Raw genomic sequence first — 15,091 nt, 5'->3', positions numbered from 1 at the left:
TAGTTAATTTTTGACAATAAATATTAAATTATTACTATCCAAATATGTTTTTTTGTTTTTTATTATCTTCTTTTATTATTATTTCTTGGCTTCTATTATAGCTGCATTATAGCCAGCTGAGATTTTCAAAGAATGAGGTGTCTTCACGTAAATTTGTTTTAATGCCACTAATTAATTTAACGTAACTTGCGATTTTTAGGTTGTAGCAGGTTCAGTTTTAAAGCTAGAGTGAAGATACTGGTATCATATGAAACTAGAACCTAGGAAAACGCTATAAATTCAGGTGAAATTCAGAATATAATGAAGTAAGGCTCTCAGGTGTTCTGTATTGCTCAACCTGCAGTGGTCCTCACCGTGACCAGAGAGATCACGGTGGTCACACGCCTCTGTGGCGTCTCCTCTCATCATCCCTCTGTGTGTGTGCGAGTGTAGACGAAGGCTACTTCAAAGTTTGCCGACCCTATCCCCCTAAACGGCGGCGTTTTGAGGCTGATGGATCCACACATTACGAACTGCCTCTCCGGCAGGGCCCGACCGCAGGCCTGTGCATAATGTATCTCCGGAGGATTCCGCTCAGCCGGTCCACACACCCATAATCAATCAACACGCTGCCTAGTTTGACCATTTGATCTGAGTTTGCGAGTGATTGACAGCTGCTTGTAGACGGCAGGCTCCAGCTCGGCTCTGATTGCTTGTTTTCCTCCGTTCTGTGAAATCTTGCAGATGCCATTAGCAGGACCGGAGGACACAGAGGCACATGATTTTTTCAGATTACCCGTCTCATGCACTACTGTCAAGACATAGTGACCGTTTCATTAAAAATAACTTTTTTTAATCACATTTGTACCATTTCTACCCACTGCAGCTTTCACTAGCAAAAGTGGAGTTGGACACGTCCTAAATGCACTTTAGACCATGCACTATAGATCGTTAAAATAGAGCCCTGATACACTGACAGCTGTTGTTGCCTGTTGGGCGTTGTGAGTCTGCCGTGTTATGATTTGCGCATAGGCTACATTTTTATGCTAAATGCAGTACCTGTGAGGGTTTCTGGACAATATTTGTCATTGTTTAGTGTTGTTAATTGATTTCCAATAATAAATATATACATATATTTGCATAAAGCAGCATATTTGTCCACTCCCATGTTGATAAGATTATTAAATACTTAATAATCTCCCTTTAAGGTACATTTTGAACGGATAAAAATGTATGATTAATAACGATTAACTATGGACAATCGTGATTAATCGTGATTAAATATTTGAACCGATTGACAGCTCTATATAAAGTATATACTGTAAATATATTGTCACGGTCTAACTGTCTGTCACAGGTTGAGTCATAAGAATGGGCTATTATGATTGGCTGCTGAGGTTTTAGGGGCGGGCCTAGTTGGTCAGCAGGAAGTAATTTAAGCAACTCGCGGGAGAGCGAGAGGCCGCCGCCACATAGGAATACCGGAGAGACCGACCTAAACGCCACAAGGGAGGACTTTGGCGTGGTGTGTTCGGTCGTGAAAGTTGAATGCCAACCCTGAGAAGACTGACGAAGTGACACCATGACTGAACAATGCCCCATGAATGTTGGTGCCGTCATGTTTGTCAACAGTTCGTCATGTATCGTCTACGTCTCGTCTTAACGAGACCTTACTGAACTACGAGGCCGACCGTCGGCCCACCGTTGCTTGGGCTCTCCCCAGAGCCACCCAGACGCTTTGGCCACGGGACAGAGGCGGAGTCGGGAGTTGGCCGAGCAACTCGGAACAGCGAGCGGTAGCAAGCCGGGACCAGGTAGGCCAGCCCACACTACACGCCGCAGCAGGTATGCTAATAGCCCACTCCTTCTTCATATGCTCACGGTTGACTAGCTTTGTGGTTATCCCCAGAGAGCCGTGTGAGTACTGACGGACCATCATTGAGGCAAAGCTGGTTTGACCGTGACATAAATAGGGGGCTCGTCCGGGATTTTGAATGTGTTTCTTAAAGCTAACATTAGAAGTGCAGTGAGGCTTAGACAGGTAAGCTAACTGTGGTTTGACCGTGACAATATTTATATATATTTTTTTTTTCTATTTTTTCACCTACTTGTATATACAATATAGTTAAATGTGTCTATTTGTGTGTACTTCTATCTTGTATGTGTTCATATACTTGTACAGTAAAGCTGATTCTGGTTCAGCTACAGCATTAGCCATTAGCCACCACAGTAGCTAAAGCCACAGCATTGGGGGTGCTCACTGACACTTTATACTTCATACTATGTCTGTATTATTGTTTTTATTCAGCTGAATCCTGTAGGCTACTGCTGCAATCCACTGTTTTACTTTTCAGTTTAACTTCATTGTATGTTAACCTCTATTATTCTGCTAATTTGTTTTCTTCTTTATGTCCTGTTACTGTTTGCTGCTGCAAATATCTGACAGCCAAACTGAGATCAATAAAGTTTCAACTCATTTCATGATTTATTTGCTCATTCATATATACATCTACATAAATGCAGAGATATTAACTTAAAAGTGAAAAGTTGTTTCCTATTCACTCCCATCAAACTAAAGACTCGATCAGAGCTGTTGTTTTGTCACACAGACCTTCAGAGGTAATATCTTCAGTTTATCAACCGTGTTAATGAATGGAAACATCCTCTCAGTGAAGGTGTGTGTGAAGGTGTGTATGTGTGTGTTAGTATCAGGATCAGAGAACGACAGCATTCCTCTGTTCCAGTCCAGATTCACTCTGATCCTCTGGAGCTTCTTTGGCACTGTGAGTTTAGTGGATGAATCTGATGGTGACCATGCTGAGTATTCACCTTCATAGAACCATATTGTCCACAATCCAGACTGTATGAATCCCTTCCTCTGGACAGACTCTGCTAACACACCCAGTGACCAGTCTTCACTTTCTCCAACTTCGACATCCCAGCTGTGACTCCCTGACCTAAAGCCCTCAGCGCCCAGGACAGATAGGGAAGAATCAATCCTCTCTGGATTATCAGGAAGCTGCTGTTTCTCTCTTCGTCTCACACTGGTCAGATCTTCAGACAGGATGAGTTCTGGATGAGCGGTGTTTCGGTCCAGAATCACAGGAGTGTAGGAGAACATGTCCTTCATCTTGTTCCAGATGTTGAAGGTCAGGTTGCCCAGGTGTTTGGCCTGGTCTATCAGAGCTCCTGAGAGCAGCTGTGGATCCTCCAACAGGGGGCGCTGCTGGACTCTTTCCACTGCAGCCTTGTAGTTGAGCAGGAATGAGACGTCTCCAGCTCTCAGCTCGTCCTCTGTGGCTCTGACTGTGTCTGAAAGAGCTGCTATCTCTCTGCTCAGAGCCTCCATCTTCTCCTTCATCATCTGACTCTTCTGCTCCTCTTCCTCCCTCAGAGCAGAGATCCTGGCCTCCTCTTCCTCTTCTAGAAACTGGTGAAGCTTCTTAAACTGCTCCTTAATCTGCCTCTCAGTGTGTCGGGCCTGGACCTTCAGGTGTTCTGCTGTTTGGTCAGACTTCACTTTAACTTGTTCAAAAACCTTCAACTTCTCCTTTAAGGGCTTCAGAGTTTCCTGAAGTTCCTTCTTGTGTTGCCGTGCGGCTTCATCGATGGGTCTGAATCTGTGGTTGGTGTGTTTTTCTGAATCTCTGCAGACGAGACACACCGGCTGCTGATGGTCCAGACAGAAGAGTTTGAGTTTCTCAGAGTGCAGACTGCAGAGAGCCTCTGAAGATCTCTTCTGTAAGAAGGCCTCACACAGGTTCTTCAACGCCCGGTTTGAAGGTGGTTTCTTTGAAGATCTTCTCTTACAAACTGGACACTCCTGTGTTGACTTCTCTCTCCACCAGCTCTTCAAACAGTCTTTACAGAAGCTGTGGCTACATGACAGAACAACAGGATCTCTAAAGACATCATGACAGACCGGACAGCAGAGATCCTCCTCTGATCTGGAAGCCATTTGGTCTGTTTAGAGTGAAGCTGAAAACACAACAGACAGAAAGTATATTCAGTCATGGCTCCCCTACCTCCTCTAACTTCAATTTACTTTCACATTGAGTCGTGTTTTTAGTCAAACTCACCTTCAGTGTGTGGAGTGTCAGGTTGAAGCAGCAGTGTTGTAATTTTCCACTTTTCTCTCCTGTAAGCTAAACTCACTCAGAGGAAGAGGTTAGTTTGGTCCGAAGACTAATCGGATTGTCTATTTTTCTGTCTCTCTCTTTAAAGAGAAATAATAACAAACGGCTTTCTGATTTGCCTCAGGTGAGGTGTGGAGCTTTGTCACACCTCCTCTGCTGAATGCCTCTCCTGTAACACAGAGGTGTCTTTCATTCCACGAACACCTACCATACCTCAACAGCTCATCGGTGAACAGGTTTTACCTCATTTTATCTGTACATTACAAAACATTTTATTCCTTCACAGAGCTCATAAAATATAATTCAGTGGAGCAGTATTTCAGCTGTGATGGAGCCTTAATCTGTAAATTGTTGCAGTTTGAGGTCCACAAAGAAATTAACTTTTGGTTATATTGCCTACAATATAAAAAAAAGGAATCTAACACATGATGTAGAGCACAAATCGCACAAAATCAGATGTTGATTAAAGTGTCTCTGTTTTTTACATAGTCTCAGTTCAATTAATACTGATCCGGCTTTGCTGCCACCTACAACCTGCCGTCTGAGCTCCAGTAGGTGGAGAACTCCACCTCTGGCAGCAGCAAAGTTTTCTGTGTTTTGTGTTTTGTGTACTGTGTTTTTCCTCCTGTGTTCCTGTACTGGCTTTCCCTCCTTTGACCATCTACACACCTCCTCTGAGTTTTGTTAGTCCTTCCCTGATCCCAGAGTTCTGCCCATCTCTCCACCTGCACCTCATCCTCTTGTCAGATCAGTTTGTATTGAAACGTGCAGTAAGCAGTGCAGTCCGACTCTGCTCTGCCCCCAGGTTGTTCGCCTGAGGTCTTCTGCTTCGCCCCTGTCCAACCCTCTGTTCTTCAGCTCCCTGGCCACTAGCTTCAGCAAAATAAGTTTGGGAAAATCAATGGCGGGGATGCAGTAGGACAACCATGCTGAAATAAATAAAGAAATAAATAATTATTCAATAATGAATAAATCCATTAAAAATAGATTAGAAATAATTCCTCCATACTTGTGTGCCTACAAATAAATAAATGGCCTGATAAATATATAAATAAAGTAAAATAGATAAATCCCAATTACAATATTAATATTGCAGATGACAGTAAAACTGCTTTTCTAAGAGGTAAAAATATGCATTATCTTAAATATTACATAATGCACAGCACCCCAAATCAATATACTGCACCAGTACACCCCAAATATTTATATAGCTTATACAGCCTCCCAAATTCGAAAAAGGAAATGCTATTTTTAGATTTACTTAAAGAGACTGTTTGTAACTTCTTACACGTATAAATCATTGCGGGTCGGTGTCCCATGTGCACTCATGTGAGGCTACGCTGTTCAGACTCAGACTCCAACAGAAACTACACTGAAGCACCAAAACCACAAAGTTATATCTAGTGAAGCCCGTCTGTTAAACAGTGTTGGCCGCGGTCGTAAGACATGGGGGAGACCGTAGCTTTGGTCTCCAGGGCCGGAGTCTCTGTTGTACTCTGCTCCTCTAAAGACTCGATCAGAGCTGTTGTTTTCCCACACAGACCTTCAGTGGTAATATCTTCAGTTTATCAACCGTGTTAATGAATGGAAACATCCTCTCAGTGAAAGTGTGTGTGAAGGTGTGTATGTGTGTGTTAGTGTCAGGATCAGAGAACGACAGCATTCCTCTGTTCCAGTCCAGATTCACTCTGATCCTCTGGAGCTTCTTTGGCACTGTGAGTTTAGTGGATGAATCTGATGGTGACCATGCTGAGTATTCACCTTCATAGAACCATATTGTCCACAATCCAGACTGTATGAATCCCTTTCTCTGGACAGACTTTGCTAACACACCCAGTCTCCAGCCTGTACTGTCTCCAACCTCGACATCCCACCTTTGACTCCCTGACTTAAAGCCCCCAGCGCCCCGGACACAGCAGTAAGAATCAATCCTCTCTGGATTATCAGGAAGTTTCTGTTTCTTTACTCGTCTCACACTGGTCAGATCTTCAGACAGGATGAGGTCTGGACCAGCAGTGTTTGGGTCCAACATCACAGGAGTGTAGGAGACCATGTCCTTCATCTTATTCCAGATGTTAAAGGCGAGGTTGCCCAGGTGTTTGGCCTGGTCTATCAGAGCTCCTGAGAGCAGCTGTGGATCCTCCAACAGGGGGCGCTGCTGGACTCTTTCCACTGCAGCCTTGTAGTTGTGCAGGAATGAGACGTCTTCAGCTCTCAGCTCGTCCTCTGTTGCTCTGACTGTGTCTGAAAGAGCTGCTATCTCTCTGCTCAGAGCCTCCATCTTCTCCTTCATCATCTGACTCTTCTGCTCCTCTTCCACCCTCAGTGCAGCCATCCTGACCTCCTCTTCCTCTTCTAGAAACTGGTGAAGCTTCTTAAACTGCTCCTTAATCTGCCTCTCTGTTTGTCGGGCCTGGGCCTTCAGGTGTTCTGCTGTTTGGTCAGACTTCACTTTAACTTGTTCAAAAACCTTCAACTTCTCCTTTAAGGGTTTCAGAGTTTCCTGAAGTTCCTTCTTGTGTTTCCGTGCAGCTTCATCGATGGGTCTGAATCTGTGGTTGGTGTGTTTTTCTGAATCTCTGCAGACGAGACACACCGGCTGCTGATGGTCCAGACAGAAGAGTTTGAGTTTCTCAGAGTGCAGACTGCAGAGAGCCTCTGAAGTTATCTGATCTTTCTCCGATAAGAAGGCCTCACACAGGTTCTTCAACGCCCGGTTTAAAGGTGGTTCTGACTTTGAAGATCTTCTCTTACAAAGTGGACACTCACGTGTTGGTTTCTCTCTCCACCAGCTCTTCAGACAGTCTTTACAGAAGCTGTGGCTACATGACAGAACAACAGGATCTCTAAAGACGTCATGACAGACCAGACAGCAGAGATCCTCCTCTGATCTGGAAGCCATTTGGTCCATTTTGAGTGAAGCTGAAAACACACCAGACAGAAAGTACAGTCAGTCATGGCTCCCCTACCTCCTCTACTAACTTCACTAAATGTTACTGTCCCTTTTAGTCATGTTTTTAGTCAAACTCACTTTCAGTGTGCGGCGTGTCAGCAAGTTGAAGCAGCAGGGATGTAGTTTTTTCCACTTTTCTCTCTTGTAGCTGAACTCACTCAGAGGAAGAGGTTAGTTTGGTCTGAAGGTGAATCCGTCTGTTTTTCAGTCTGTGTCTTTCTCTTTGTAAGGATGAATAGGAATCTGTTTTCTGGATTGTCTCAGTTGAGTCTAGTGATAGGTGGAGCTTTGTCACACCTCCAATGCTTCACCTCAGGCCACAAACACCTGCCACACCTCTACTCAGCAATGCATTAGTGACAATAATAGTTTTATTACATAGCCTGTAACATTGAAACACTGACAGAGTTTGTTACAAAGGCAATTTTGGTCGTCATAATTAGAATATTTGTTTGCGCTCCCGACAATCAGAACAACAAAAACGTGGTGTTTCGGCACCTTTAAAAGGGCCTTTTGTAGGTACAATGATTATAAAATAAAATGATTATGTGTTGTGTGACTTCCTTGACCCTCAGTGATGTTAGGTTACATTAACATGTTAAATAGCAGGTGCCATGATATTTGTTTGATTATATTTGATTTAAGGCCAGTTTCCTGCACATTTATGACACCACTGGTACGATCACATGTGGATGGGACCCAGACGCAGACACGGACAACAGAAGAAGAGTTGAACAAAAGGATTTTCCTGATACCTGAAAAACCAGGATTAATGGAAGGTGATGGTGGAAGAATGGCGAGGCTGAAGCTGAGCTGGGCGGGCAGAGAGGCAAAGAGGCAGACAGCAGGTGAGCAGTTGAGGGATGATCCTAGGCACCGGAGAACAAAGTTAGTCAATTAGAGAAAACATCACTAGGAAAAGTACTCAGATAATAATGATACTGAGCGATCAAGACGAACAATAACACTTGGCTGAGATAACAATCTGGCAATGAATAAATGGAGTACTGGAGTAATTATACTGCGGCAGTTGAGATCAGGTCGATCAGGAGCTGAATGTCTGCAGGGAAGCAATGCCTCACAAACACACAAACATGAACACACACGCACGCACGCACGCACGCACGCACACACACACACACACACACACACACACACACACACACACAGCTGGGGGGCACGAGTGTAACCGTGACAACCACTCCCACACAAGATTTTTTATTGAGGCCTAAAAACTCATAGCTTTAGTTTCTTCTGCCCTTTAATTTGGAGGAAACAACTAGAGAACTCATTGTTAAAATAATTCCTGATAATGTACTGAAATGGCCTGGAGAGGATAATATATTAAAGATATAATATTTCTTTAAGATTAGATCTAATAGAGGGGCTTTATGGTTCCAAGCTATACACCAGCATGCATGGCGTCATCGCCGAGGCTGCGCTCCCTTTTGGAGGAAAGAAACTCGCTGTCACTAGAGAGAAAATACTGAAAAGCTGTTGTGTAGCGGGTTAACCGAGGCCGTCACACTGAGATTTGAGGCATGTATAAGGACCTCAGTTTGGAGCGTAGGGGGGGTCGGGATTTTATTTGGTATTAAAGAGATTAGGGCGGAGTTTTCCTTTGTTATTGTCCAGGGGAGGATAATGGGCGCAGACATTGCATGGGGGACAGTCTAACTGAGGGTTATTGTGGTGTATGGACCAAGAACTCCATCAGAAAGGCAGGATACGTTTGGGCTAGTGGAGCCACACCTTGCCACCAATAGGCAGGTTATTGTGGGTGGTGATTTTTACGTAGAGTTAGGTAAGGGGGGGAGATAACAGCGACCATTTCATCTCTAATCTTATGGCTAAACATGACCTGGTAGATGGGGCAAGGATGGTCAAGCTGTGAGTAGATGGTCCCACATGGCACAATTCACGGGGAATAGCAAAGTGTTTGGATTATGTGTTTGGTGCAAAGTCTTTGAGTCTGTTGGCAGGTAGACTGCTCCCTGTATTTTTTTTTCCAATCACGATGGGCTGCTGCTGGAGGTGCGCTCGTGTATGCCAAAACCCCCCTCCTCACTGTCAGCAGGTGCCTGGACCTCTTCATCCGCTCCTACAGTGCGTGCATCATCCTGCTCCCGGCTCACTGCCTGCACTCCACTCTCTGAAGGACCAGCACCCGAATCTGCCTGCGCTGGCGTCTCTGTGACATTGTCTGAATGTTTAGGTCCCCTTCCAGGCTCCTTGGCTCCCTCCAGCACACCAGTAGCTTTAGCCATCTCAGAAAAGCTTTTCTTGCAACTAGGACAGCTCTGGTACAGGTGGTCCAGTCCACCACATCCATGACACGCCTTGGGTCCTTGGCTTCATGGCCTGCCTGCCCACAGAAACGGTAGCATTCTCTGACACAGCCTGCCTCTGTGTGACCAGACTGCCTACACCTCCTGCAGAAGGCTGGTTGCAGAGAGTAGTACAGATACCCACGGTCTCCACCAAGGCTGAAAAAGGCAGGTGGGTGTTTAAGGCCACCAGGCTCTTCCGTGTCAGGGTTCAGCAGCACCTGGAACTGCCTCCTTCCAGTCCAAAACCCCATCGGGTCATTCATGTATCTGGCTGCAGTCACAACCTCACCATACTGCCCCAAAAATGCAGCCAACGCTAGTCAGTCACAAAAGGGTTGATCATATGGAGGGTGATTGTTCTAAAGTTCGGTCTGTCCAGGTTCAAAATTGTGTAGCTGGCTAGCGGTCTTACCCTGGCATTAGCTTGGCAAGCCTCAGCCACTACCTCCTTCCTCAGGGTGACGTCCAAAGACTTCTCCTGTTGGTTCCACTGGATGCAGTAGACATCTACTACCTTCAGATGAAGCTGTGGTACGCTCCGGACGAGACCTGATCTTCTGCTGATGTAGCCTGGAAACGCACATGTACCTCAGCCCAACCTTTGCAATCGACTGCTTGTTTAGGGTCGGAGCGGCCATCTCTTCAAAGTCCTTGCACTCTCTTGACGGATATTTAAAGTGAATTAGCTCTCTCAGTTTGTCTAATTGATCTCAGCCAAAAGGCCGAGAAGTGATGAGCACTAACTGTTTGCTGCCCAAGCCCAACTCCAGGAACAGTTGTCACTTGTCATGGTGCAGTGCTTTTAATTGGGCATAATAATGGATATAGTTTGTCGAAAACAAGTCATAGTATAGTATGTCGAGTTTTTTTATGAAAGTTTTCGACATAATATACTATGACTTTTTTTCGGCATAATAGTATGTAAAACAAAATGCAAAAACATCATAGTATACTATGTCGAAAAAATGCAAAAGTTTTAAAAGTTTATTCTGCCCAGTGCCCAAATACTACTTGCTGTCTAGCAACTTACAGTTTTAAAGGTTCATTCTACTAAAATACTACTTTCTGTCTGTTAATTAATTTCAATTTCCATCATTGACAGTATTACAGTTTAGCTTCCAACTTTTCTAGCAAAATATTTCAGCTCTTAGTTTGAATGTTTGAGTTTGAGTTAAAAATGTCATGAAAAGTCATAGTATAGTATGCCATAAAAAATGTCATATAAAGTCAAAGTATTCCATAAAAATGTCATTAAAAAATAACAGTATAGTATGCTATAAAAAAGGTAATACAATTCATAGTAAATAATGCTGTAAAACATGTAAAAAAAAAGTCATAGTATAGTATCCCATAAAAAATATAATTTAAAAAGTCATCGTATAGAATGTCATAAAATATTTCATTATTAAGTCATAGTATAGTATTTCACAAAAAAAATCATAGTATAGTATGCCATAAAATATGTCCCAAAAATATCATAGTAAAGTCATAAAGAAATGTCATATAAAAAAATTCATAGTAACAAATGTCATAAAAAGTCATAGTATAGTATGTCATCAAATATTTCATAAAAAACTCATAGTATAGTATGCCATAAAAAAGTGTCATAAAATGTCCCAAAAACATTCATGAAACATAAAAAGTTATAGCATAGTATGCCATTAATATTTACTTGAAAAAGTCATAGTATAGTATGCCATAAAAAATGTCATAAAATGTCATTAAAACTTTCATGTGCTATAAAAATGTAATAATACTGTATAGTATCCCAGAATTTTTTTTATAAAAATGTCATAATCTTGTATGCCATAAATTATTCATAATATAGTATGTCATAAAGTGAACTGAACTGTATCACTCCACTATATTCCAGTGAACAGCCCTTCCATTATCTAATGCAGAGAGACTGTGCAGTGTTTCTGTGCCAGCTGTCGAGGATTAAAACATGAATTTTGGGCGGCTTGGCAAGGACCAGAAAAGAAATCCAAGAGTCAAGCAGCGTGTGTGGTGGTCATGTGCATTTGCTCGTAATGTCAGTCAGTAAAGATATCAAACGCTAAGCAGAGGTCTTCAGGCGAAAGACGATAGGTCGCTGGCTACTTCCACAGACACAAAAAGCTCTGGACGGGAGTTTCAGCGTTGTTTTGGCTCCTCTCTAATAAATCAACAGTCCTGCATGCCAGCTGCTCTCAGTGGTCTTGTTTGGATTAGTGATACCTTCTATCCAGCAGGCATAGTGCCTCGCTATGTTGGCTTAAAGAAAAAACACACCGTCTAATTTAGCCATGATATCAGATCGTCAGTGTTTGGCAAAGCAGTTTGAATCTCATTGTCATTTTAATCCACCGTATGAAGTATAACCAGCAGACCTCCGAGGCTCGTCCCTCATAAACTGAACATCAGAGACAGAGAACAGATGAAGCTTTCAGGAGAGACGAGGTCTGCTGCAGAACACGACTTCCCGTTGGGTAAAACTGGTTTTAATTTCAATTTATCAACGAGACCTACAATCTGATGTAACATCAGTTGTTGTGTAATTTGTCTCTTTTTAGTCTATAGTCCAGCAGTTTATTAATATGATTAAAAGTTTCTGCATTATGCGTGAGAAAGCATATTTCTATTCAAGATTGTAAAACAATATTCAGAAGGTAGTGAGTTTCACTACACTGTTAATAACTGCTTAAATACTTGAATTAATAACTTTGGATATTGTTTTTTTAAGAAATGATTTATGATAAAATACTCGAGATACATGGATGTGAAATGGGCTAACAGGTGAAACAGGACTGAGACTTAAAGCAGGTTTCTTTTATGTGAATTTGATACTTCTCTATCATGGATACAGTTATTTGGAAGGCACTCCAAGTAGAATTTAAACATGTTTTAGAGTTATTCAGAGAATACTACTGTGATATACCACACTTAGCTGTGTGTTGATATTTTATGCATATGAACTAAGGATCAAAATAACACATTTAACGATACAAATACTACCTGTGGGTGCAATAATGAGAGACCTCTGACAGTTATATAGTAGTATAAAGTTGTGTCTGGTGCCGTAGATTCAGGAGCAAACAGGTGCGGTAAGATTAGTGGTGGGAGAAAGGCAGCTGTCATTTGTCACGATGTTAATGATATGGCTCCCCAAAGAGGAAGCACACGGTACTGGATTGCTTTACTCCCAAATGATTTGTGGAACTGTGCAGTCAGGAAGAGCAGCGATGCAACAAGTAAAACACACTCCATCTCTACTCACAACTATTTGGATGCTTGTCTTTAAAATGTTGCATCTAGTGACTCCTTATATATTATATTAATGCCATGATAATGCTGATTGTGTTGTTAAAGTGTGTGTTTTCACTGCTTCACAGGTAGACCTGCCCAGTGGTGAAGGTGAGAGACACCATGTACAGGAGATAATGATAAATATGTTTATTCTAAATTCATTACCATAAAAATTTTTTTGCAATAAAGATGAAAGTAAAGAATATTTGTCCTAACTTTAAGCCGTATTTATCTATGCGTGTAGTGAAATTGGTTTGTGCAAGAGAAATAGTTCACCATTTCATTCACAGCATGGCAAAGACAGGACTCCATGGAGTCACTGTGCCCAGCCAAGAAATACTCAGGCACAGGCACTTAAAGCTGAAGTAGGCGAGATTGGAGCAAACATGATTTAAAAAAGTTATTTTTATAAAAAGGTTGCTATATCGTGACAGTAGTACATGAAACAGGTAACCTCAAAAAAATCATGTGCCTCTGTGTCATCCGTTGCTCCTAACAGCATCTGCAAGATTCCACAGACCGGAGGAAAACAAGCAGTAAGAGCTGATCAAATATGAATTAATATTATATTACATTAATGCCTATTTCTCTCCTCAAATGTTTTCAGAAACATCTTGTAGTGCACGGTTTAGCTGTAAAATAAGAAAGTTTGTGACCCAGCAGCCATGTTGAGATCATGTTGAGATGGCTTGAAGGATTGCCAAGAACTTGTCACATGACCGGAGCACAGCCAATAGGAACGCTCTTTAGATTTTCTAAAGCCTGAAAACAGAGCCATGATGAGCTGCAGAAGTCTAGTTTTCTCTCAGAACACTTGAATTACAATATGCTGAAAGGTTATAATGGATTGTTTGCCCAATGATGCCAAAAATATTCTGCCTACTGCCACTTTAACCCCGTAAACCCACAATGTGTTGTTTTTAGACTTCGGTTTTTATACCAGTTACACCAATGAGATATAATTGGGTTAATTAGTGAGTTTAAGAGGTGCTGGTAGGTGGATTTTTTCACCACTGGAGAGAGCCAGGCTAGCTGTTCCCAATCTTTGTGCTAAGCTAACCCGCTGCTAGCTGTGGCTTCATATTTAACAAACAATTTAGGTTTTAGTGGTATCAGTCTTCTCATAGCATTAACTCTCTAATGCATGAGAGTGAATAAACTTATTTTTTCAAAATGTCAAACTATTAAAGCTGCAGTAGGCAGAATATTTTTGGCATCCTTGGGCAAAAAATCCCATAACAACCTTTCAGCATATTGTAATTCAAGTGTTCTGAGAGAAAACTAGACTTCTACACCTCCTCATGGCTCTGTTTTCAGAATTTAAAATATCTAGCCTGTGACGGGAGATTTTGACCAATCACAGGTCATTTCAGAGAGAGAGCGAGTTCCTATTGGCTGTTCATTCAATGGGGGCAGCTGTCAATCACTCGCAAACTCTGATCAAACGGTCAAACTAGGCAGCGCTGATCGAATATGAATCAATATTCTGTTACTGTAATGCGATATAATGAGGAAGTTTGTGACCCGGCCACCATGTTGAGATCTGTTGAGGAAATACCAAGCAGCATCCACCAGCCGGAGCAAACTGTCTCATTTTACAGCTAAACAGTACACTACAAGATGTTTCTGAAAACATTTGAGGAGAGAAATAGGCATTACAGTAACAGAATATTGATTCATATTTGATCAGCGCTGCCTAGTTTGACCGTTTGATCAGAGTTTGTGAGTGATTGACAGCTGCTCAGAGACGGCAAGGCTCCAGCTCGGCTCTGATTGGTTGTTTTCCTCCGGTCTGTGAAATATTGCAGATGCCGTTAGGATCACCGGAGGACACAGAGGCACATGATCTTTTTCAGATTATCTGTTTCATGCACTGCTGTCAAGATATAGTGACCGTTTTATAAAAATAACTTTTTTTTAAATCATATTTGCTCCAATTGTACCCACTGCTGCTTTCACTGCAGATTTGATGAAATTTGGGTACATATCCATACAAATATCCGTAAAATTACTTGCATTTTTTCTTTGCTCTAGAGCGTGTTGGTAACTCAGATGCTTATTTACTTGTAGTCGTTCGTTCTGTCTCATGACTGAACTGAGGTTTGGACAAAGACTGTCACACATACGGTAATTGTTCCCATCAACAAAATGAACTTTGGATTAATTGAAATGAATTAAAATGTAGCAAAATAACATGAAAAGAAGAATTTGCTTTTTGTCAAAACTGGATATTTGGATATTGTGAGTTTAAGCGGGTGAGTTTGATTGGTAGATTCAGATCCCAGGCTAAACAACAAGACACCTGGACTCAACACCATAATGACATAATATGCTTATGTGCTCAAGTGTATCAAGAACCCCAACCTTCACTTTCTTTTCTCTTCCGCAAACCAAGTAGTAATAGTTAT

General features: G+C 42.1%; 2 protein-coding genes across 2 annotated transcripts; both read right to left on the bottom strand.

Annotated features, from left to right (window-relative positions):
• Positions 1-2,542: 2,542 nt before the first annotated feature.
• Positions 2,543-3,946, bottom strand: LOC141777552 (zinc-binding protein A33-like). The gene has a single exon (XM_074651915.1). The coding sequence runs from the start codon at positions 3,935-3,937 to the stop codon at positions 2,564-2,566; it is 1,374 nt and encodes a 457-aa protein (XP_074508016.1). The 5' UTR covers positions 3,938-3,946; the 3' UTR covers positions 2,543-2,563.
• A 1,685-nt stretch (positions 3,947-5,631) lies between these two features.
• On the bottom strand, positions 5,632-7,017 carry LOC141777545 (zinc-binding protein A33-like). Its single transcript, XM_074651902.1, has one exon. The coding sequence runs from the start codon at positions 7,015-7,017 to the stop codon at positions 5,632-5,634; it is 1,386 nt and encodes a 461-aa protein (XP_074508003.1).
• Positions 7,018-15,091: the final 8,074 nt, after the last annotated feature.

The sequence above is a fragment of the Sebastes fasciatus genome, chromosome 1, assembly GCF_043250625.1.
Source record: "Sebastes fasciatus isolate fSebFas1 chromosome 1, fSebFas1.pri, whole genome shotgun sequence".
Classification (NCBI taxonomy): Eukaryota; Metazoa; Chordata; class Actinopteri; order Perciformes; family Sebastidae; genus Sebastes; species Sebastes fasciatus.
The sequence above is the reverse complement of the archived record's forward strand: the minus strand, read 5'-3'. Positions and strand labels throughout refer to the sequence as shown.

Bases quoted from the DNA above. Each gene is read 5' to 3' on its own strand.
- LOC141777552 (XM_074651915.1), bottom strand. From the start codon at position 3,937: ATGGCTTCCAGATCAGAGGAGGATCTCTGCTGTCCGGTCTGTCATGAT.
- LOC141777545 (XM_074651902.1), bottom strand. From the start codon at position 7,017: ATGGCTTCCAGATCAGAGGAGGATCTCTGCTGTCTGGTCTGTCATGAC.